Source organism: Lethenteron reissneri, chromosome 58, assembly GCF_015708825.2.
Source record: "Lethenteron reissneri isolate LAM-NWPU_2019-01 chromosome 58, ASM1570882v1, whole genome shotgun sequence".
Classification (NCBI taxonomy): Eukaryota; Metazoa; Chordata; class Hyperoartia; order Petromyzontiformes; family Petromyzontidae; genus Lethenteron; species Lethenteron reissneri.
The window spans coordinates 8,220,136-8,245,576 of NC_083836.1; the positions used below are offsets into that span (position 1 = coordinate 8,220,136).

At 47.4% G+C, this 25,441-nt stretch overlaps 1 protein-coding gene across 1 annotated transcript in view; it reads left to right on the top strand.

Annotated features, from left to right (window-relative positions):
* Window positions 1–9,855: 9,855 nt before the first annotated feature.
* Window positions 9,856–25,441, top strand: part of YEATS2 (YEATS domain containing 2) — a 60,562-nt gene continuing 44,976 nt past the window's right edge. Inside the window, 10 exon segments of the mRNA XM_061575295.1 lie at window positions 9,856–10,110; window positions 12,409–12,519; window positions 13,451–13,548; window positions 14,339–14,431; window positions 15,243–15,500; window positions 15,820–15,938; window positions 19,051–19,212; window positions 20,789–20,900; window positions 22,235–22,279; window positions 24,848–25,160. Coding sequence (XP_061431279.1) covers window positions 12,420–12,519; window positions 13,451–13,548; window positions 14,339–14,431; window positions 15,243–15,500; window positions 15,820–15,938; window positions 19,051–19,212; window positions 20,789–20,900; window positions 22,235–22,279; window positions 24,848–25,160 — 1,300 coding nt within the window. The 5' untranslated portion in view covers window positions 9,856–10,110; window positions 12,409–12,419.

The window sequence follows — 25,441 nt, forward strand, 5'->3', positions numbered from 1 at the left end:
ATCTACGTGACTTTACCGAAAGACCCAAAGAGAATGTCTATCATGTCAGCCACGAGAGGTTAGTGGATTGGCGTAGCAGCTATTCGAACGCTGGGGAGGCTTCCCATGGGGGGCGAATGTGTATTTGCGTTAACTGTGGCAATGAAGATTATGTAATATTTGTGTTCTCGGTTTGTTGAAAAGCTGTTTCAAGATGGCCGCTCGGTTGTGTTTTGACTGTCGATAAAGGCTTAAGTTGCATTGTGTATCTTTAAGGGGTTAAGGTTTTTTTTTAAGCTTTTACGTAGTTATTCATAATCTACCACATATGCATTGCCCGTTGTGTAATACTGTTGTTGTTGGTTTTGTGGGGGAAAAAACGACGGTTTCCGTTTTTAAAGCGTTTGCGCCGGGTGATTTTTTTGTTGTTGCTGTAAAAATGCAAAGTATTTAATTAATAAATAGCTCAAAACTATGTCAACTCCGCGTGTATATTTCTTATTCACCTGCCCACCATGCATCGTTTTTTATTTGTTTTACCCGACACCCCAAGGACATGTTTAGTCAATTAATTGATTTTGTTGGCATTTAATTGACTAGGCAGTGCAATTAGCTCTGACTTTTGACCATGAGTTAGTCAAAGCTCCTCCAAAAAAAGGAATACAAAAATATATGTGCATATATTCTGTTGTGTCTCTATCCAGCATGTTTGTCCTTGGAAAGTATTTCAATAGCAACGATAGCAAGACACGTGACATCACATGGCACATTTCGAGAATTACCTGCTAAACTACTTAATTGGCATTACACACGGCAATCATCGCCCCCCCTTCCGGCAGGCTAATGCCCCCAGGACACTTTTGTAAAATTAAGACGAACCTGGTCTCTCGAGTTCTCACCTGGTTAAACAAAATAAACTTGAAACGTGATCATCGATCGAGGGGAAAAGAAGTGGCACACTTGCTATAAACTTTTTTTTTGTGCGAATTATTTTAGTGCTAGGTTTTGTCTCCCAAGTTTTGGGCAACTCTTCGAACGATTTGACCGGTTTTCTTTCCGCTAAGTCGCTAAGAGCAATACTTTCTCGATAGTAAAGTTGAATTCATATTGGACCATCTTTACAAGAGAGTTGCCATTCCCCCCCGCCCCCTATTGCAGACAGATGGATAGAGCTTATGCGTTAATTGAACTTCTGCAGCGCAGTAGTACCAATTCTATTACTATTGTGATCCATAAGGAAGTCGTCCAACATTGCTTCGAATAACAAGCAATACATATCTGACCTCTCCTCTCAAAAGCATCTACCAGCATCGCCCATTATTGTCGTTATGCATGTGTAATGGCAGGGTGCCACCTGTCGGCCTGGAGGGGTGATCGCGGTTATGGGAAACATCTTCTTGGTTCTTTCGGTAAAGTCACGTAGAAGGGAAGTAATAAAATAATAAAAATAAAACATAATAAAACAATTCTCACGACGTTTCGGCCACAACGCAAGCAGCCGTCCTCAGGTGAAAACCAGGTCCGTCGAGGCGACAGAGTCTGAATGAAACAGCACACGAGCTTGGAGCATATATATAAGCTGGGCGCATTGACAAAGGAATTTGCATATCAAAATGAATTTAGCATATTTATGGGAAATGCAGGAATGTGATTAGTACTGCATATGCATGTGCATTATGCAGGATTAACAGCATCAAAGGGAGCTGCAGTTACTGCTGCTGCAGCAGTTGCTGCTGCTGCTGCAGTTTCTGCTGCTGCTGCAGTTGCTACTGCTGCTGCAGTTGCTGCTGCTGCTGCACTTGCTGCTGCTGCACTTGCTGCTGCTGCTGCACTTGCTGCTGCTGCTGCACTTGCTGCTGCTGCTGCAGTTGCTGCCTTATCCATTTTATGGGAAAGTTATGTAATTGTAGTGACATCACGGATGTCACTGTGTGGTGCTGGCCCTATAGAGGCACAGCGTGCTATGTACTCATATCACGGGCATCACGTATGTAGCAACATCGTGAATATCACTGAGTAATGCCGGCTCTAGCGAGGCACGGCGTGCGATGCATCGTCATCGCGGACACCCCATAGGTGGGTGTAGTACCAGCCCTAGAGGGGGCTCAGTGAGCGCTGGGATAGCGCTCAGTGGCACCACGCGTGGCGTGCAGTGCCGACTCCTACAGGAGGGAGTGTGAGAGTGTCAGCCATGGGATGAGGTTATCCCAGTCCATGGCACTCTGGTTGACCCTGGAAGGCACGTGACAAGTACGATCTACACAGGGGCCCCAGGTGGGGGCTAGGGGGTGGTCACGTGTCAGGGTGAGATCCTACGGGAAGGGTCGAGAAACGACGAGAGGTTTCTCGAAGGTGTCGTGGCCAAGGGCGGGGCCAGCCACGACCCGGGAGCATATAAACCACGTCCGCACAGGGACCGGGACTCAGCGTTGCTGTTGTCATCTGAAGATCTACGATCTACGTCCAAGAAGAAGTCACCAACACGTGGACGAAGACTGTCCGTTGTAGCTACTCCCAGTAACTAGCTTAGTTAGCCTGGTGGTCCTCCACCTTAGGTTATCTGGTAAAGGGGCAGTAACCCCTTTGTGTTAATGAGTTGGTGTTACTAAATATGTGTTGCCTGTAAGAAGTACGTCTGAGACTCAGTTGAATCCACTACATAATGACCAATTATAAGGGGGCGTATCTGGGGTAAGGGTGAAAGGCGGAGTCAGTTGGGAAGCTCTGGGAACCTGCTCGAAGGTTCTGGAAGGGGGTGTGGCCGTAGGCGGGGCTTGTCCGGAGGTATATAAGGGGGACCAAACCAGAGGTCCTGGCTGCGTCGCTCATCGCCGGCATCTCTCTTCATGATCCGGCCACGTGGCCAATCTTCTGCAAGGTTCTCATCGTCGTCGTCGCTGCGCTAGTCAGACAGCTGTGCAGTTGGACGCCGACGATGGGGTTGTGTAGAAGGGTCGGCTATGTGTAGATATTTAGAGACATTTACATATATGTATCGCCCAGTGTTGTGCTCAGTGTGAGAATAAATAAGGCCTCTACACGACGTGTCTCGGAAGTCGCTCACTGCACATGTAACAAGTTGATGGCGCATCGATTACACTTGATTATGGCAATAAGGTGATGATGTAGGTGCAGCCTTTGTCAATACACTGTTGGGTGAGGGCATTCTCACACCGTTTGGGACACGGGGCTTATGCGACTTGCTGGTCACTACGGGTTGAAGGCGAGGAGACCGTGGGAGTATAGTCAGTGCCGGATTAAACTAGTGCGGGGCCTGTAGCCTTTGTTATGAAGGGGCACTAAATAAAAAAAACTTAAATATGAAAACACAATTGTTTAACTTGCATAGTAAAGTAATTGTATTTTTTATTTGCTATACAGCCAGATAATATGACAAATCGCTCACACAAAGGCACAAAGACAAAGGCTCCCCCCGTGTAGCCTTTAACAGACTGTTGGTGCAAGTGTTGTTAGCGAGCACATATGAAGGCCGGCACGGCACACACGTGGGTAGCGTGGCCAGCACCACGCTCGGCCGCCTTTATCTCCCCAGCGGCGACGTTTACACACCGCTCCCAGGTACTCATTGAGGCGAGGAGAAGCCCGGGACCAGTTCAGACCACCGTCACTGATGTTGGCCGTGAGCGGTAAATTGTACTCGGGTCGCCGGATTCGTGAACGCAATGTAATGCTAATCACTGCACCACTGCTCCCCATGGTATAAATACACATCCTGCTCACGGTTACTTCATTCATGACTTTCCGACAGGATGCAGCACTCTCACGGCACCCCTTTTCGATGCAGAGATGAATAATCTTTAGCAGCGTCCAACCGCGAACTAGCCGAAACATCACTCCCTTGTCACTGGAAAAAAAATACCTCATTTTGGTAAAACCGCATAGAGCCAAAGACGCGTTCGGTAAAGTCGCCGCGTTGATCAAGGTTCCCCTGTACAATGTCACTGCAAATGTTGTGAATGAAATGGGCGATACAAGGACAAAGAACGTAAGCGACAATACAAATGAGACAGATTGTTTTTGTTTATTAAATCAGGACCCCAATGTACCAACAAAGTGCCTGCTTTAATGCTAGTGTTAATGTATTTCACGTGTGTGTAAAATTACACACCTTATTCACCATATTTTCTGCAACTGCTGATTGCCAATAAGGGACTACTGGTATGATGGGTATTGTTGCTGAGCAATGTAGTAGTGGTCCGGTGCAGTCTACGGTGAATGTGGGGGCCGATGTCCACCCCACCAGTCCTCGCTAGGCAGGTGGGGCAGGACGTCCGCCCCTTCCGCTCCCTCCTGCTGGGCCCCCGCCGACCGAGTGATCAGGCCCCCCTCGCTAGCGCCCTCTCTGAGGGACATACTCGTGCTGCTGGCTCACAGCAGCAAGGAGTTAACCCACACACCCGCGGACGCCACAGCTAACGCTAACACGGCGAACAGCGGTATGCCCACACCTGCGAGTGATTACCTCACTGACCGCCCGTGCCGTGGCTCCCGCGTCCACTCTCGCAGTGCGTTTTCCCACGCAGTTGCTCCACACACAAATCACAGACACCACACCGATGCTCTGTGCTAACTTTTATTCGCGGCGCAAATATTTTGCGAGAAGAGCCTAGCCTACTGCTGCCTAAGTGCCCAGCCACTCAAACGTCCTACCACATACCTCGAAGCTGTACTCACAGCATCGCACGGATGCTGTGAAGGTCAGAGGGAGGACGAGAGAAAACTTTACCTATCACTGCCTCGTAGCAGCACTCGCTGGCATCACATGGATGCTGCGAGCAGCTCGAGGAGGCAGGACGACAGGTCTTGGCGGTCCAGAGGTTGAAGACAACAGTCGGTGAATTGTCCCAGGCTCCCCTTTTTATCCCCCTAACTTCAAAATCCCGGGGCCGCGCCGCACCGCGCGGGCCAATTGTGTGCCTACAAGCGACCACCGCCCGCTTCCATTCCCTTACATGGAGTGCTGCACTGGCGGCCCCTGCTACCCTTTGTCCATCCAGCCATATTCCTTCTTGTGTGATGCACCCTGGGTAATCGGGACAGCCGCCCGGCTGGCGAATCACACACCTCATTATCGTCGATTTGTGTTGGGACCGCGTCGATTGCACCCCTAATTGGGCCACTCTCTAGGGGACCTTGGCGTTTAACCCCGATGCTTGTCTAGCACAGGCAATCTGGGGACAGTCTCTTACGAGATGCCCCCATCGGTTGCATAGATAGCACGCCCCAGGGAAGGGTGGTGGCTCGTTAGGAGGCCCCTTGCCCACTCCCCCTTCCCCTCCCGAGGCGCATTTGTCCGAACTCTGCTTCTAATTGAGACACCCGCCCGGTTAGCCCCCCTACCGTAGAACATCGCCCTCCCACCTCGGCCTAGACTACCTCCACTGTGGATTGCAGTTTGTTCACATTGTCGTGTACTTGGGTCACCTCCCCCGCGTAAATAGGTCACATGGCCCGCGATATCTCCTATGCCAGTCTGTATCCCTGCCACTCATCCTGGGGTTGTCTCACTGGGTCCCGGAGGCTCCCTCGTCCTCCCCCCCCCCCCCTTACCGTCCTGGTGAGCTCCTCCTCCTCCTCTGGAAGAAGGCTTGCAATGGTGCACTCCCGTCCCAGCCCTCGAAACTGCACGCGCTCATGAGCAATTCTCTGACACACGCGCGTGTGCTCGACAAGGGTGTTAAATGGGGGACGCGGGTAATTCGCATCTGGCTGCCACCACGATGTGCAAGTCTGATATCGCTGGACTTTCTTGGTGGCGAGGTCATCAATGATCTCGGCATCGTACCCCGGGCGTGCGCTCTGTGTGATCGAGCGCACGTCCTCGGCGTAGCTGCAAAGGTCCTCGCTGAGGTGGCGGCGACGCATGTTTAACGCTGCCTTTGCCTCCTCCTGGTCGCATGCACCAAAGCGTTGGCCGAGTCGGTGCATTAGCTTCCCCAATGCGCTTGCGCACTTATGGGTAGTGTTTACACAAAATCAGCTGCCCATTCCATCCAAATGCATGTTTAGCTGCTGCAGCAGTTTGCGTGTCCGTCCAGCCATTAATATCTCTCACGTACGTGAGGTTCCGGGCAAACGATTTCCATGACTGGTATCCCTTGCCCGATGAACACATACCTTAATGCTGCTTGGGGTGGGGCGCCTCTCTTCCTTGGAGGCGTGGGGAGTCGTACCACGTCTGACACCATTCTATGGGGGCCGACGTCCACCCTACGGCCCTCGCTAGGCAGGTGGGGCGCGACGTCCGCCCCTTCCGCTCCCTCCTCCACGGCGTCGGTCGGCTCCTGCCGGGCCCCCGCCGACCGAGTGATCGGCCCCCCGCGCTAGTGCCCTCTCTGAGGGACATACTCATGCTGCTGGCTCACAGCCGCACGGTGTTAACCAAAACACCGGCGGATGCCACAGCTAATGCCGATGCAGCAGACAGTGGCACGCTAGCGCCCACACCTGCGAGCGATTACCTCAACAAGCGTCCATGGACACTGCAGCTATCGTTAACACAGGGGCGCAAATGCTTTCACACCTGCGGGCAATTATTTCCTAACACGCTCGCACACCACAGCCAACGCTAACGCGGCGCACAGCGGTACGCCCACACCTGCGAGCAATTACCTCACCTGCATTGGTATAAACATGGGCATTTTCGTTCTTTTCTACCATGTGTATCAGGCCTCCCCCCCCCCTCTCTGTCCAATGCGTTGGCGTGTGCAGCAGTTAGTCGCTTGCGCACAATCGCTTCCACGCCGTCGCCCACCCTTTTGGCCCCGCCCCCCTCCCTCCCTCCCGATACGTTCCATTCATTGGCTACCACATTCTGATGAGCTCCCCCCCCTCTCCTCCCCCCTCAACTCGCTTTTAAGGGATTACATCTTGAATCATTGCCTCACTTGATGCAGCTAATCTGGCTGTGACGGTCCCACCTGATGACGGAGACTTGTGTTGCCTACGAAACGTCGTGATCTTTATTTTATTTTATTTTTTATTAATTTTGATGTTTTACCTACGTGACTTTACCGAAAAAACCTAAGAATATGAATCCTTGCAGTCACGAAAGCTTCAAATCTAGAATTAATTACCTCACCGTGCGCTCGTGCTACGGCTCCACGTCCACTCTCGCAGCGCGTTTTCCCACGCAGTCGTTGCACACACAAATCACGGACACCACACCGATGCTCTGTGCTAACTTTTTTTCGCGGCGCAAATATATTCTACCTGGGGGAATATTTCGCGAGAAGAGCCTAGCCGACTGCTACCTAAGTGCCCAGTCACTCAAACGTCCTACCACGTACCTCGAAGCTGTACTCACAGCGTAATCGGGATGGCCGCCCGGCTGGCAAATCACACACCTGCGAGTGTGCATTCGGTATGGGGGTCGTGGGCGGGTCGTGGCGCTGCGATCCCCCGATTTTGTTGTCTGTGCTTCTCGCTTTCTATTCCCCCCAGCCCCTCCCGATGTCGTGTATGCAGCTGGCCCGGTGAACCTTTTTGCACCCATACAATTTGAAGCCAACTCAGGGGCACCGCAATGTGATCTGTCCTGCGAGGGTCGGCCAATCTCCTGGCACCGGGAAACCGTGGGACTTTCCTCCTAGGGACCCTTCGGATGAAAACCCATTGCGCCAGGCGATCCCCCGCCAGGACACTACGTGTGTGCGCTGCGTGTGTGTGCTCAGGGTGGGCACCAGGGGGGAGTCGCGGCGCTTGCAGAGTTGCTCCGAGGCCGTGGCACCACATGAACATCAGTGCTGATGAGCCTCAGAAAATTTAAACCTGTCCATTATTTTTCATTTCATGCTTGAAAACTGCTGGCGGGAGAGAATGAATATGAAGGAAGAAGCAACAACCGAGAGAAGAAAATGTTACTTGACATTACTTTTTATTTATCTGAATCGATTCAGAACTCCTCTGATCGATGGCGATGTGGGGCGGATGAACATTGCCATATCCTGTTATTGAGGATTTTCTTTTTACGGATAATAGGATTACTTTTTCACGCAATATACCTGTATCCACTGTAAAAACTATGTAAGGACAACAGAAATCCGGTTATATAATGCGGGGCAGAGGGGAAATGCGTTTTAATCGGAGGTGCAGGACAGTAAGAATGGGGGTGCGGAAAAGTAGTTATAATAATTATTCAGAGTTCTAAGAATATATCTCTCTCAAAGTTGTCAACCCATACGGTTTACCCGTATTCTTGTACAGTGAAATTGAGTTTTCAGGTCCATACGGCGTACAACTGTTTCAATACGGGCAAAAAAAATGTATATTTGTTTGTGTTTCTCCCTTGTGATGAGATTTTGTTTGATGAATGTTGAGATTTATAAGGGCACGGGGTGACCAATAAGGTCTGAATTGGTCTGTAATAAGATAGGGCTCTGATAAGGGGTTGACAGATACGTTAATCGGGGCTTGAGGTACAAATATAATGAGGTTGCGGATAATGGGAGTTATCCTCTTATCTCCAAAGTATAATTCTAATAATTATTCGAAGTTCTCCGACTGTATCACTCTTATCCGAACCCGTACCTGTCAGCCCCTTATCAGTGCCTACCTTATTCTTTACCGAAAGAACCAAAGAATATGAATTCCTGCAGTCATGAAAGTTTGAAGTCAGACCAATTCAGACCTTATTGGTCACCCCGTGCCCTTACAAATCTCAATTTCAATTTACAAAATTCCATCACAAGGAGAGAAACACAAACAAAGCGACATTTTATAAATGTGCCCGTAACGAAACAGCAGTACGTCGCATGGACATGAACACTCAGACCTAAACACTCAATTTCCCTGTACAAAGAATACGGGGTTAAAGCTTTCGTGACTGCAGGGATTCATCTTCTTGGTTCTTTCGGTAAAGTCACGTAGAAGGGAAGTAATTAAAATAATCCCTCCCCGTAGAGGTGGTTAAATTTCGATTTAAAGCTTTCGTGACTGCAGGGATTCATCTTCTTGGTTCTTTCTACGGGGAGGGATTATATTTATTATTTTATTATTTCCCTTCTGCGTGATTTGCAATTCAGTGGCCTAAAATACAATGTTTCGCTCCGGATGATCACTGCAAAGTATGATCTGTGTTTTGATTTAGTGTGCTGATCTTAAAGGTGCATTGAAAAATGTTGATATTCTGACTGATGCTCATGCTGTTGTGGAGTGACTCATGCAGCCAGCTATGGCTGCAGAGTTTGGTAGTACATGTTGTCTATGTCGTTTATTGTGAAAATTCGGTCACAGTTCCTATGATCACTGTTTCATTGCTTTTATGGCTTTATTTTGGTGATTTTCGAAAAGTTTTTTGATTTGGCCATGTTTGTTTGTTGTAGTACAGAGTTAAACTGATGGCCTTAATCAAAGTTGTCTTGTGGTTGTTGTTGTTTGACTTGCATCCCAATGGGATTTTTGCACACAGTGTTGGTGTACGGTGCTTTTTCTGCAATATTTTGCTGTCTTTTCTTGGATTTTCTGTTTGCACAGGGTCACTTTAAGATGTTTTCTTGTTCATGTTTTTGTTTTTTGTTTGTTGCGGTTGCACCCGATTCAAGAGCCGAATTGCTCACAGGGCTATACCTAATAAATGAACTTGACTTCACCGAAAGAACCAAGAAGAAGAAGAAAAAGAATACGGGGTTAAACCGTGTGTGTGAACACAGTTATGTTAATCGGAATGGACGGGACAATAATAACGGGGATGCGGATAATCGGAGTTATCCTCTTATCTCCCAAGTACTTCTAAGAATTATTCAGACATATAAACAACAACAAAATAAATTTATCTCTCTTCCTGTTATCCCCAATTGTCCACGACGAGAAACGAATTGGTTGCGTTTCTTAGGCTTCAAACCCCTTGAGCTCCCACGTGGACTTAAAGGGCCGCGGCCGCGTACAAAAGACGGTCTCCGTCTATGATCATTCCGCTCGCAAACCCCTCGTTACAAACCCCCCAATATCCCTGACGACGCGAACAAAGAGGCGAACGCGCAGTCATCGATTCTATCGCGGTGCAAAGCGACGAGAGCCGGGATTGGAAGAGAAATCGGGAAGAGGCACGGGACCGAGGAGATCGCCGGTGGCTTGGGGGGTGCCTCCCCGGGCCGAGGTGCGCCGCGCCCGGTAGGGAATCTAGGAAAGTGGCGTGGTGGTTTTAATGGTAGGCCCTGGCGAGTGTCATTACATTTTTTTGGTTTTTTTAATTTGTGGTTGTTTTGTAGCGTAGTTGCGTTGTGCCATTGCCGTCGTGCAAGCTCAGTGGTGTCGAGGGATCTTTTAAATGTTGGAACATGGGCAGTGTTCTCGTTAGAGGGATGACAGTGGAGTGAGTGGTTGGGCCAGGTGAGTGTTTTTGTGTTGAAATTCACGTGGGAAACGATATTCGACGATTGCTCATGGGTGCAAGCAAAAGGCACCATTCCAACAGTTGTTTGTTATGGTTATGCCATGTCAGCGTTGTCGGTAGTAGGATCAGTGGGGCTTGGTTTTGTTATACTCAGTAATGGTAATTAAAATCAAATCTCAAAGTTGTCACTTGCGTAATTCTCGTCCTGCACGTGCTAATATGTTCAGGAGCTGCATGCCAATGTTGATGTCTGCTGGCCACGAGATCGTCGTTTTGACATTCCTCGTTGAAGAGGAGGAGACTGCAGCGATTTGCAATCTAGTTCCGTTTTGGTTGCATGGACACAATCGCACCGTGGCTTGGCTTTAATATACCTCTGTGTATCTCAATGAGTCTCCATGTATCTCTTTGCGTCACCGTATCTCTGTGGGTTTAGTATATGAGCCATAGTTTGGGTTGTATGGCAACAATCGTACTCCTGTAGGGGGCCACGGTGGCGACATATCAACCACCTCGCCTGATATACAGGAGGTGGTGGGTTCGATCTTGATCCTGTTGTATATTTGGAGTTTGCATTGCTATTCCCCGTGGTCGAGTGGATTTTTTGTTCTCTCAATATTTAGAATGAACATGCGTTTAGAGTATTTGGCTGCTATACATTGCCACATGATTAAGCCACTTCGTTGTTGAGCTATCAGCCGTTGTGAGGTTTACTTCTAAAGATAGAGCTACGTAACTCAGTGGGTCTTACCTGGTAAAATTATTAAACAGATTTTTATAGTTTAGTTTCAAACAGTTCGGTTTGTCTTGAATTTTCCCATTCATGGAGGAGATCTTAATGTTCTGATTGTGATGTATGGTTCCACCAGGGTCTGTGATGCATTCACACTTCACGTCTTCCCTGCCGCACTGGCATCGTTGCAGCTGAGTTCATTCTAATTCTTTCATTCAAATATTTAACCGGGTTATTCCTTGGGATGGGACTGTTTTGCCAGGGGGGGGGGGGGGGGGTGTAGGGAATGATTGATTGCACGCACATTGAAAATGAGGATGTGTAAAGGAGTCGGCTGAGTTTCTCCAAGTTACGCACCTAGATTGCATTGCGGGCCTGTTTCCTGGATGCATTCTGTCACGAAAGGAATCGCACCACTTAAAAATGTGTTTTGCACAAGTAAATACCGGTGTAGAGAATGGTCACTGGTGTGCACGCTTATAAGAATAGATTTACCGTAAACCAGTGTGTAGAGTAACACGATACAATAAGTGCATTCTGAACTCGGTTTTACAGCTTGCGAAAATTTTTCCAATTTGGTGGCTTTTCTCGTCATTTGCATATTGGATTTTTTTTCTGAACTGCTGTACTATTTGCCAACTACAAACATTTCCCAGTGAGGTTGTGTTTTCTTGTTTTTATGCTTCTTAATAATTTGAAAACATCATGCAAACAGCACTTATGTAGATACTGCAGTAAACTCACCAGTAATGTTGTTTGCTTTGTTATATTTGTATCTATTAATGCTAATTAGTCTTTTGGTAGGTGAAGGTTCAGCCCTGCCTATACTTGTTCATGCCACTGCTGGTAGAATGGGCTCCACTAGATAAGGAGCTCAATAGATCCCCTCAATTGAATATTTGGCCTCCTCTTCAACGCTGGCCACATGTCTCTGAAGAGATGGGGGAGTACCCACACTTTACCACACCACACATTACCTTCTGATTGGCCAACTGTGGTGTAGACATTTACTTTGCTGGGTAGATATAGGCCGCATGGATGAAATAAGTGTCTGTTTTGATTTGAAGCTTTCGTGACTGCAGGAATCCATACTCTTTGGTTCTTTCGGTAAAGTCACATAGGTAGAAAATAAAACAAATCACGACGTTTCGGGCGCAACACATGATGGACGCTTGTGTTGCGCTCGAAACGTCGTGATTTATTTTATTTTATACCTACGTGACTTTACCGAAAGAACCAAAGAGTAAGTGTCTGTTGTTTAAACTCCTTGTCGGGAGATCGAACCGACTACCCCTGATTTGCAAGTCCATTGTGCTAACCATTAACATCCCCTTTGCTACAGGAGAAGCTGATATGTCTGGTGTGAAGAGGTTATTTGAGGGGAAGGACCCCGACTATGAAGATGTGTCCACGGTTGTTCAGAATAAACGGCAGCGTGTCATGGAGCAGTCAGGTATGATTGCCTCGCGTACACCAATTGTTCCATCTGCCAAACGCAGGGCTCATTTCAAATGCTGCATGTAAATACGGTGCAGTACAAACTTGCATATCTGACTCGTTGAGAACTGAGGTATAGGCAGATGTGTGAAGCAGTTGGATTTATGATCATCTGTAGGAAATTACAGTTACACCATGCATAGATACTGCACTGGGTGGGGCAGTTAATTGGTCAGGGTGGATATGTGATGGTCATTTATGTAATGTACTGCACTGCACAATAATCATGCTATCACAAAAGTAATGTAGCTTTACAGCAGGACCTGTGGAAGTGGTGCGAATGTGATTGGGGCCTTTCTCCAGAAAAAGAGTGCTGATGATGTTGATGACATTGGTACTGGTGACACGCCTGACTTAAAAACTAAGTGCCCACATTTCATCAACAGACTGTTGGCCCAAAACTTAGATTTGGTATTGTCTATCATGCATTCCACTTAATATGTTCATTGCCTCATTGGCCGTCTAGCAGCAGAGTTTAGGAATGCACAAAAACTGAAAATGAGGAAGTTGTGCAGCATAATGAGTCAACGGAGTTCCTCTGGGTTACTAACCCATCCGTTTCGTTGTAGTTTTGGTTTTACCTTGCTGTCAATGTTATGTATGTTGAACTTCTTCTGCACCATGTCTAGCCAACCATGCCAACCGGAGGTGCGGGTGAAGGACGACGGAGGAAAGACATCTTGGGGCTGTTTTCGAGAAAGACATTTAATATTTCCTCTCTGTGCATTCGTGCATTTCTATAATGTAGTGTTTGCATCACTTTTCGCTGTCGACCTAAGTAAACATTTGTATTGTCACGTTCCACTGAGTTTCGGGAAATGTAGTCTTAATTCTGTAATGCGTACTGGGGTTGTGTGCATGAATGGTCTTGTTCCGTGCCTTTGCAGCACGTGACGCCACTGTCCAGCGCATTGAAGCCATCATCCGAGAACAGTTTGCCCAGGAGGTGAAGAATAAGGAGCATGAGATTGAGATAATAGACTTGGTATGTGAACCTGTGACTGTCAACCCATTTTATGAGCACTGCGTGTCTTTTTAGTGGTTGTGCTGTATTGGATATTTCCCAAGCCAAACCAGGACCAAACCGTGATACGCTGACCACACAAGGCACCTGAATCTGGCTTATGACCAAACAGTGCAATGAGATAATAGACTTGGTATGTGAACCTGCGACTTTCAATGAATTCGATTTTATTAACACTGCGTGACTTTTAGCGGTTGTGCTGGATTGGCTATTTGCCAAGCCAAACCAGAACCAAATCGTGATACGCTGGCCTCACAAGGCACCTGAATTTGGCTCATGACCAAACAGGGCCAGGGGCCTATGTTGCATCAGTCACTACACTTGAACATTTGATGCTGACGTTACATGTCAATTGCGTGTGACATCAGTGGCACGACTCGTGTTCTTGCAGTGAAAAAACAACCTCGCACCTCCTCAGCCACGCTGAGGTGGTTCGTTATTGCCCCAACGGCATCTTGGTTTTTTAGTGGGAAAGAAATAATTGAATGGAATGGATGTGGATCCCCGCCGCTCCCCTCCCCTCCCCCCGTAAAGGCTTTAACAGACTTGCGTAAAGTGCTGTTAGCGAGCACCTATTAAGACCGGCATGGCACATGAAGCGGTGGGTGGCCTGCACCATGCCTGGTGGCCTTAGTGAGAAATAATACATACCTATACACACATTTATAAATAAACTTTCATTTCCAGCATAGGCTCAATGTCATTGTGCATTCTCCCACCACATCCTGCTGCCCACCCCGTGCTGATGCAGCGGCTGGCCGAAGCGCGGAGAATGATGGACAAGCTTCGTGCCTGCATCGTGGCGAGCTACTATGCTTCAGCTGCACAGCCCAGAGCTTCAGAGGTCAGAACTGTTTAGTTTTTTCAATGAATTTTTCTCGGTTCCCCAAAGGCGTTTGATGTTACACACCGCGTTTGTTTGTATAAGCTTTAGCACGTGCACTGGTAGGTGCCGCATTGGTGACATTTGTAAACAGGGTGATCCATTTACATGTACTTCACTGATTTTAATTGGCTTTGGCAAGACGTGTTCTAAGAAGGAGATGATGAATAATGATCAAGAATAGTGACAGAATGGCAGCCAAGGAGTAGAACGCATCTGGCACATCCATCATGCGGCGATGAAATCAGCTCCTGTGCAGGTGCTAGGTGAATTGTTACTTTGCAGAAACCATCTGACATGGCGGTGGCTTGGGAACACCTTCGTTCTGCAGTGGATTCATCATGGCTGATGATGATTATCGTTTGTGTACCCGATGCACATGTCACACTGATTGGTGGCACAGCTGTTAGCGCACTGCGCTACAAACCCGGAGACTCGAGTTCGATTCTCACTGATGGCCAACACGAGTGGCGATTATCTAAACCGGTCCGGGGCCTCCTCTAGGTCGACTCAGCCTCACATGAGTACCTGGTGCAATGTGTAAATCTCGCCACTAGTGAAATAAAGGCAGCCGGATGTGGTTCGGGCCACCCACCCCCTCGTGTGCCAAGCTGGCCTTCATAGGTGCTCGCTAACAGCACTTTGCCCCAACAGTCATTTAAGACTATACAGGGGATCTTTGTCTTTCTACTTCACCACGAGATGTACCTGTCTTTAGACGCTATGTACATCCACACTGTAAATTACTGTTATTGTATTCGGTTCTCTCCAGGGTGGCGAGCGCAAAAAGTCCGTGGAATCGACGGCGTTCAACCACCCGGCCATCCGCAAGTTCATGGACCCTCCCTCCAGGTCGTCCTCGCCTGCCAACCAGAGGTCGGACTGCTCGTCCCAGGGCCAGTCGGAGACAGAGTCGATTTTCCAGCCAAGTGATGAGCGCGATGGGTACCGGGACGAGAGGGAGAGGGCAACAGAAGAGGATCCAGACTTGGCCAGGGAGGAGAGACGCCCCTGTAGGAACACTCCCAAGGTGTGGCTTTGTTACTCGTTTTGAATGTGCTTTGTTCGTCCCTTAGGCTCACGAGGGCACACATCGACTTCGGTCAGTTAAGTAGCAAGAGAGATTTATTATGACATGACCGAGTGGTAGTGGGAAGCAACCATCTAGCATTGTATTGATTAATGGCTATAGATAATCACATGCCTCCCACCACATTAAGCTGCCTAGTTAAAATAATCCTTTACCATTATAATAGCAATGAAAAATAGCATTGAAACCTAACATTCACACCTACATTTCACTGTGGTTGCTCTTCACGTTCAATTCTCGATTGTGTTCGGCCATACAGGACACGTTTGGAGTTCCGAGTGTTGCAGAGGTGGAAAAGAGAAGGACCTACCTCCAATCGGGGGATGATCCATCCCGTCTATATTTCAAGAAAACGATCGTCGTTGGAAATGTTTCAAAGTAAGTCACTAGTTTTGCGCGCTGTGAACTTGTCCCGTTTGCATCGCGCACTTTCAGATGCACTTTTGCGGCCGTCTGGAATGCTCTTTCTTATTAGGAAGTCACTGGAGTAATGCATTTTTTATTTCTAGACTTGAAGCTTTCGTGACTGCAAGGAATCATATTTTTAGGTGTTTTCGGTAAAGTCACGTAGGTAAAACATCAAAATTAATAAAAATAATAAAATAAAAATAAAGATCACGACGTTTCGGAGGCAACACAAGTCTCCGTCATCAGGTGGGACAGTCACAGCCAGATCAGCTGCATCAAGTGAGGCAATGATTCAAGATGTAATCCCTTAAAAGCGAGTTGAGGGGGGGAGGAGAGGGGGGGGGGCTCATCAGAATGTGGTAGCCAATGAATGGAAAGTATCGGGAGAGAAGGGCCAACAAAAAGGTGGGCGACGGCGTGGAAGCTATTGTGCGCAAGCGACACACTGCTGCCCACGCCAACGCATTGGGCAGAGAGGGGGGAGGGGGGAGGTCTGATACACATGATGGAAAAGAAAAGAAAATGCGTATGTTTATACCAATGCTGGCTAAACAATGAAGAGATTACTGTTGAACACTGGGGATGTTAACACTCGGTAAAGTAAAGTAAACTAGTGCCTGTCAGATAAGATGGTCAAAAAAGTGTAATTAAGTCTTTTTTGCGTGGTTAATAACATCTTTCCAATGATTACTAAGTTTGTACCCATCATCACGGTTGAAATTATGTCTGTGTTTGTATATTTGTATGGCTTCGTGTACAAACCTTTGATGGTAGCCAGGAGGTTTGCAGAGAACCTTGGTCTTGGAAAAGACAATTTCATGAGAGCCCACTGAGTTGTAGCAATGATCGGCAACGGCCGAAGAATCAGTTCTGCCGTGTTTCAGATCTGACTTGTGCTCGCGGACACGATCAGCAACATGGCGTTTCGTTTCTCCAATGTAGCAATCACCACAAATGCAACTCAATTTGTAGACTCCAGGATACTGTAAGTCAGGAACAGCATCTTTCACAGATGGAATCAGATCACGGATTTTATGCACTGTACTGAATCGGAGATCCAAGTCCGATTCAGTACAGTGCATAAAATCCGTGATCTGATTCCATCTGTGAAAGATGCTGTTCCTGACTTACAGTATCCTGGAGTCTACAAATTGAGTTGCATTTGTGGTGATTGCTACATTGGAGAAACGAAACGCCATGTTGCTGATCGTGTCCGCGAGCACAAGTCAGATCTGAAACACGGCAGAACTGATTCTTCGGCCGTTGCCGATCATTGCTACAACTCAGTGGGCTCTCATGAAATTGTCTTTTCCAAGACCAAGGTTCTCTGCAAACCTCCTGGCTACCATCAAAGGTTTGTACACGAAGCCATACAAATATACAAACACAGACATAATTTCAACCGTGATGATGGGTACAAACTTAGTAATCATTGGAAAGATGTTATTAACCACGCAAAAAAGACTTAATTACACTTTTTTGACCATCTTATCTGACAGGCACTAGTTTACTTTACTTTACCGAGTGTTAACATCCCCAGTGTTCAACAGTAATCTCTTCATTGTTTAGCCAGCATTGGTATAAACATACGCATTTTCTTTTCTTTTCCATCATGTGTATCAGACCTCCCCCCTCCCCCCTCTCTGCCCAATGCGTTGGCGTGGGCAGCAGTGTGTCGCTTGCGCACAATAGCTTCCACGCCGTCGCCCACCTTTTTGTTGGCCCTTCTCTCCCGATACTTTCCATTCATTGGCTACCACATTCTGATGAGCCCCCCCCCCTCTCCTCCCCCCCTCAACTCGCTTTTAAGGGATTACATCTTGAATCATTGCCTCACTTGATGCAGCTGATCTGGCTGTGACTGTCCCACCTGATGACGGAGACTTGTGTTGCCTCCGAAACGTCGTGATCTTTATTTTTATTTTATTATTTTTATTAATTTTGATGTTTTACCTACGTGACTTTACCGAAAACACCTAAGAATATCATTTTTTATTTATCTAGATTGAAAAGTAATTTGTGTTTAGTTTGTTGTCCTTCCCCCACACCTCCGATTAGCACGGTTGGCTACGTACGGTGGAAAAGAAGTGCAGCATACTTACATACATAGTGACTGAATGTCACTGTGTGGTGCCCGGCTTGCGAAGCCACGGCGGATAATGTGTTGTCATTATGTGCAGCCCGGTTACTGAGCGTAGTACCAGCACTAGCGGGTGAGTGCTGGTCAGCGTGGAGGCATCACGTACAGTGTGCGGTGCGGGCTCCCGGTGAGGGAGCGAGAGGAAGCGTCAACCAGCCAGGGTTACGTTGGGGCATGATACGCCGGTTGACCTGCCGACACGTGATTGGATGATATTGTAGGGGGGCCACCGGTGGACGGGGGCCGCTGGGCGGTCACATGGTATAAAGGAGCAATCGGGAGCCTTCGGGAAAGAGCTCGAGAGATCTAGAAGGTGGGCGGGGCAGGGGGCGGAGCCAGCCCCAGCCCAGGCCGATATAACAGGGAACCCGTGAGGGGCTCGGGGTTTTTTGGGTTGTTGGTGAAGAAGATCCACGTCGGGTTGAAGAAGCCTCTAGCCACGTGGTCCGGAACCCAGCTCGTGGTCCGGGCCAGGATAGCGAACCGTGTCTAGTTCTGCCGTAGCGTGGTTAGATGGGCGTTCATCACCCAAGTGTAGGTTCCGTTATGTTGTGTTGAGTTGGTGAAATAAATAGTGTTGCTCCCAAGATGGCGTCTGCGACTCGGTTGGACTCACTACACATACATTATCCCAGAAAAGACCAAGGCAGTAAGTACAACAATGAAGCGATTAGAAATATGAACAAAAATCGAGAAATACAAATTAAAGCCAAAACAACTACGTAACAGAAGAAATTGAAAATGGTGCACAAACATACATTTATATTAAATACATTAAATAATCTTCTCGTTATGAAAATTGTCTCCGAGTATTTTACTTTTAAAAACCATTCTGAGGAAACTAAAGTTACAGAAATCTACAAATGGATTTTCGGGTGTGATCATTGCACTAGCATGTCAAAAGATGAAGGATATCTGGCAATGTCACCCTCTCCCGCGCAGATACATTGCGCCGGAGAAGCGCGAAGAGAACGACCAGTCGACACACAAGTGGATGATTTATGTGCGCGGGTCGCGACGGGAGCCACGCATCGACTACTTCGTCAAGAAGGTCTGGTTCTTCCTGCACCCGAGCTACAAGCCCAACGACCTGGTGGAAGTCAGGTACGAAATGACTAAAAACGTCTCTCTCTCAATTAAACCTTGCCATCGTGCTTGAATTCGGGCATGGGGAACAGTTCCTTAATGAGGGCTAGCTTCCAAATAGCTTTGGCGGGCCGCACATTATCACAAATCTCAGTCGCTTGTGTTGTTAACACGGAAAGGCTCTCGCAGCGACAGAAGTGGCTGCGATTGCGTTGACGGGTTGGAAATGTTCCCCCGCCAATACATGACGAGCGCTGCTCCGATGCTTATAAGTGACGGTTTGCGGCATCGGTAAATCTCACGTGGCTGCGGGCCGTATGAAATCAAGCCTGGTCATCGTCATCATCATCACGCTCCATGGGCAGATCGCCTGTAGGTGTCCACTGCACATTTTGTCACTTGTTTCCAGTTTCCTCTGTCTTGTGGCAATATGTTGAAGTCGTGCTGCATCTTTCTGTCACCAAACTCTTATGTCGTCGTCAAGCTGGTCACTGTTAAGTCTTTCTCTCTTTCCGGTTCCTTCCATTTTATACGCTTTTATTTAACTCTATCTGTTGCCGTATCCTCAAAAAATCTTGTAACTCATTTTTTACCCACTTCCCAAGGTGCTATCAACTGCAAACTTGGTATACTTATGTCATACTGATGACAAGACTATATTCTATCATATAAAAAAATTAAAAACATATGTTAAAACATTCTTTTACACGCTTTTGATAAACTCACTCAGTCATCATATCCTCCACTCTGTCTGTTCTCGTATCCTCAAATCTTGTAACTAAATTTTTACCCACTTCGCAAGGTGCTATCGACTGCAAACTTGGTATACTTATGTCATACTGATGACAATACTATATTCTATCATTAAAAAAATTATATATATTTTTAAACAATTTTTTTTACATGTTATGTCTTGGGTCTAATTGTCCACGCTCAACTCACGTTGGCTGTAAATCACCACGGTCCCTTACGTTATGGCAAGCCTCGGGGCCACTTCCTGGAGTCGTGGAGTTCTGCCATTACTCGTACATTTACCTGTTGTCTATCCTACTTATGTGTCCAAATAGTGCCAGTTTCTTCCTCATCACTGCGTGCATCATCAGATCTTCTTCTATGTGCAATCTTTTTCTTCTACGTTGGTCATTCTTTGGGACCAGTCTAGATGCAGTATCCTTCTATAGCAATACATTTTTAATACCAATATTTTATCTCTGTCAGTCATGTAGATTCTTAAACTCTGCTGAAACATCTTACTTGTTTTGTAACTGCACACAGTGTACACCAGGGCCATCGTTGACATCCGTAGCACTGGAGCCGATGCTCCCCAGCACGTTTTTCGGCCCTGGAAAGTGCCGTTGGCGTGGCTTGTGTTGTTGCTCTGGAGATCAGGGAGATTGATGATCGATGTTCGGTCGCCGGATTGGTGGCATTCATCGTGATTTCTTACCTAACAGTGGGCCGCATGAAGGCTGCCATCTTACGCTCCGTTTTGTAACTTTTACGTTGCGTCACTAATCCACGATCTTTTCTCCTGGGTTCGTCACCGCCTTGTCGCATGTTGCGCGCTTACCGACGCCGAACAAATGTTTTGCAGCGAGCCCCCGTTTCACCTGACGCGACGCGGCTGGGGCGAGTTTCCCGTGCGAGTTCAACTCCACTTCAAGGACCTGCGCAACAAGCGTGTCGACATCATCCACCAGCTGAAGGTGCAGCCATGGGGCCCGATGGTGGCGAGATGTTAACTACCTCGCCTGGTATACAGCAGTTCGTGGGTTCGATCCCGACCCTGATGCCTGTATGTTTGGAGTTTGCATCTTCTCCCCCTGGTTGTGTGGATTTTTCTTCACATTTAGAAACATGCCTTTAGAGTGTTTGGCTGCTTTAAATGTCCACATGATAATCCACTTAGTTGAGATGTCATCTGTGGGCAGATCGCTTCTGAAAAATAGCTATACAGGCAGTCCCTGGGTTACGGAAAGCTTAGGTTCCCGAGAATGATCCGTAACCCGAATTTTCCGTATTTCGGAAACTGAACAATTTTCCCCCAAAAATCAACGATAAAATCCCATAAATGTTGTTCCTTCTTGACCGTTTTCTCTCGGTAGCGTATCGCGCTGTCCATCTTATATCGTTATCTGTATGGTATCACTGTACATACGCTGTGCACCTTCATATCATTCTTTCATTCATCGAATATCTACCCTAACACTACCCATAATTAATCTGATGGAACATATACTGTATCCAGAAAACAAACAATTACGTTACGAACAAATCCATTTACCTAGTGAAGCTCGGGCTCGGTGAAGGCGGCGTTTTGACGGAGCGAGGCGTAAGGCGGGGCTTACGCCTCGCTCCGCGGTTTTCATCCGCAGACCTCACCGCGCCGCACTATTTGCGATTACGTAACAAACGCAAAGTTTCGCATATTGAAATTATTAACGTGATTTATGGGAGCATTTCCATAAAGTCGGATTTCCGTAAGTTGGGACTTCCGCAACCCGGGGACTTATTGGATAGCTCAGTGGCCCTTAAAATAAAAAGTCTAGTATAAAATAAAAAATAGTTTAGTTAAAACGGTAGGTGATGTAACTTTCAAGATAAAAGGTAAAAGTGCAGCCCTGCAATTGCTTGCTCTACACCAATGCTCCCACGAGGCCCTCCACTAGGGGGATCTCTAGAGAGCCCCTCTGGAGTGCATTTGACCAATTCTTACACACTGGCCAAGATGCCTCAAATGTCGTGAAAGAGGTGGTACTACTCTCATTTTACCCCACCACACACGACCTTCCAATTGCATAACTGCGGGATACCCATTTGTACCGCTGCGTGGATCGAGGCGGCGAGCGGGATTTAAGAAACGTTCCAATTGTTTCTCAGCTGCCTCGCCGAGAGATTCAACAGGAGACCTCTACATTGGCGCCGTTCATTAAACCGCGGCGGCAGATTCCCAACGCTTCTTTACATGGTGTTTTATAACAATTGTGCGTTTTGCCGTGTTGCCATGTAATTTACGTGGGTTTGTACATTGCGTTTGCAGTTGGATCGCACCTACACAGGACTGCAGACCCTCGGGGCCGAAACTGTGAGTACATCAAGTTCTGTTTGCATAGCCCGTTTGTGGCAGAAGTCACGTTTCCTTTACGTAATTCTCATTGCACGTGTAATTGTAATGTGAATAAAAGATACAAATTTAATATTATAATTTCACTTAATTTTTATAACCCTTTGTCAATTTACTGATTGATGTAGGCCGACACCGTGATGGTCATGGGGGTAATTTGACCATATTCCACCACACTGTTCAGTAAAGGTTGGTAAATGGGTGACCCCGGACTGATTCATATATCACTCACCACTGATATTTAGCCATAACCAGGAATCTAACTCAGGTCGCTGGGCTCCTAGTGTGATGTGTGAACCACTGCAGCATGTCGTAAAGGCTGCCACGATAACAATGAAAGCCTTGCCTAGCCACCGCCAGCTCGGTCCTCTAATTCAGAAATCTACCCAGCACCTGCTCACGCGTTGATTTCATTGCTCCATCGCCACGGTTGAAGTGTTGTCACCCGCTCCTTGACTATCACTGTCATTAATCCAACCACAGGCCATCATTCCTGCAAGCCCTGACATGTCCTGCCCAAGCCCACTTACTTTTCTGAATGGTCTCGTGGATTTATGTAATCTCCTAAATATATACGTGTTCCACTTATTCCCAATGTCTTGCATCCTTTTCAGTTTTGTCCCACTTTCTTTTTAAATGTCTCATGTTTCTGATCCATTTCACAAAGCAGTAAGTACGCTTTTAATAATAATAAAAAATAATAAATGTAATTCCGCGTAAAACACTGGACAGTGGATTGTGTTGCTCTATTTCAGTGAGAGGGTGAGTTGTTTGCATGTCAGAGGAGTGCCGTACTGCATGACACAACACATATCCATGACCATAGATGCTGCAGTCTTGTTATATCCGCTTTGCAGCAAAGCTGTATGCCCCCTAACTGCCCTTCACGTGATAATTATGAATGCCTCACTGAATAAAATGGCATTTGGTAATCCTAACAATACAGCTGACACTTAACTCCGACGGGTTTTATATAATGGGTTTGTTTTGTCTGCAGATTAATTTGCCTTGAGAGAATGACAGTATTCTGTGTGCTTATGCTTAATGTGCAGTGTGTACTTTGCTAAAAATGTGACCAGACGCATTGTAGAATGGCATGTTGATTTGAAAGAACACGCCACAGGCCAGTCTTCAGGTATCTACTTGCTGTAATCCTCAAGCAAACCGAATTAACAACAAGTCTAAAGTCAAGTCATAGCACATCTATTAAAAAAAACAATGTGATGGTGATCGTCCTGAGCCAGAGACACACGGAGTCTCAAGGCATTCTAAGGATTGTCTCGCATTTTGTTATTGGGCCAATGGAAGTATTTGTCAATTTGGAAAAAAGGAAGCAGGAGTACACAGGGAAGACCCATGAATGTGATGGGATCCTCATCAGCACTGCTGTTTCCAGGCTACCTCACAAGCCCAGAACGACATCAACTGGAAAGCCGTAGTAGTCACCTATCCAAGTACAAACCAGGCCTTATCGCTTTGAATTTGCGATAAGGCCTGGTAGATGTCTCTCCATGGAACCTACCATGAATCATGAAGCATGGAGAAATGCATGCTTGGCTAACATACTCTTAGTGCAGGGGTGGGGAACGTCCGGCCCACGGGCCGTATAAGGCCCGCGAAATTATTTGATCTGGCCCTGCCAAGGCAACCGCAGGCTGGACTCGAAATTCAATAAATCTAGGAGCAAACCTGGAAAAGCAGTTGCGAGTAGCAACGTCATCAATACCAGCTAACATCACACGCCTCACCAAAGAGAAGCAGTTCCAGCCATCGCATTAGGGGCGAGTTAATAAAATGTTTGACCAAATATCACAGACAAATTTTTAAGTTGATAATTTTGTATGGCCCGCGAATGATGTTATAAATATCCAAATGGCCGTTGGCAGAAAAAAGGTTCCCCACCCCTGCCTTAGATTCGAGAACAATTAAAGTTCAAGACATTGTATTTACTGTTCAGAAAAGTAAGTATTAAATCTAGATTAAAAGTAAGTAGGCTTGGGCAGGACATGCAGTACAGTACTAAACTGGGACTGGCATGTGTTCGTTTCTGCTTAGCGTTGGGAAGCAGTTAACAACGAGTTGGCAATGCTACACGTTCAGTTTTTGAGCTTCAGAAGTGGAATTAAAAAAAAAATCTTTTTTTTTACTCTTTAGGTAGTCTCCCCCAAAACAACCCCATTATATGGAGAACTCGGTATGTCCTTCCACGTTTTTTCGAGGACACGCTGTGTTTCATACGCAGACAAAAAAATCGAGGCTATTAAAGTCAGGTCAAGCACAGAAAACTGTGGTATGTCAGACATGTGGGCAAAAAGAATGGTGACCGGCTGCCGAGGATTGTGATGGAGGAAACATTGGAAGGTGCTCGGGGAAGACCACTATCTGACTGGATGTCAAACACCGAACGGGATGGTAGCTCTCTCAGGTGAAAGATGCAGCGACAGACAGAGAGAGAGAGAGACTCTGCAAGGCGATATCAGCGAAGGGCGTGGGTTGGCACTGAATCGCACGTGTGGCCTACGGCAACAGGTGGTGGACGTGGAGTTGGACCGGCGCTCGCTGAGCGACGAGCCCGTTTCTGCGTCGCTGCCGCCTCCCGCTCCGGTGCTGCGCCAGCACCTCACGGCGTGTGTGTCGGCGCTCGCCTCTCCTTTCCCGTCGTCTCCGCCTCCCGCCGTCACAACCATTGCCGTGGCCGTCGCCGGAACGGGCGGCCGAAACTTGCCGAGCGGTGGCGCTTTCTCCTCCTCTTCCTCGTCGTCGCTAGACACGACGCCGGCGCTGTCCCCCTCGCCCAGGGCCCAGGCCGTTGCCGCCACCACCACCATCGCCGGCAGTTCGGGTGAGCCGGATTTAAAGGCAAACTTGCTGATTTTATCCCATGACGTGAAGGTAATATTGCTTTGCTGATTGGATATATGGGGGTGGTGGAGTGGCGGTGCAGTGATTGATACACTACGCTATGAACTTGCCGACCGGAGTTCGATTCCCAGCTAACAGCAGTGGCAAGTGACATCTGAACCAGGTTTGAATTCTGCCATTTCATCAACCCGCATTGACCAGCGTGGTAACAACCTAAGTGGCTGACAGGGTGTGGAGAGGCCTTATTTTTGTGATCACCTG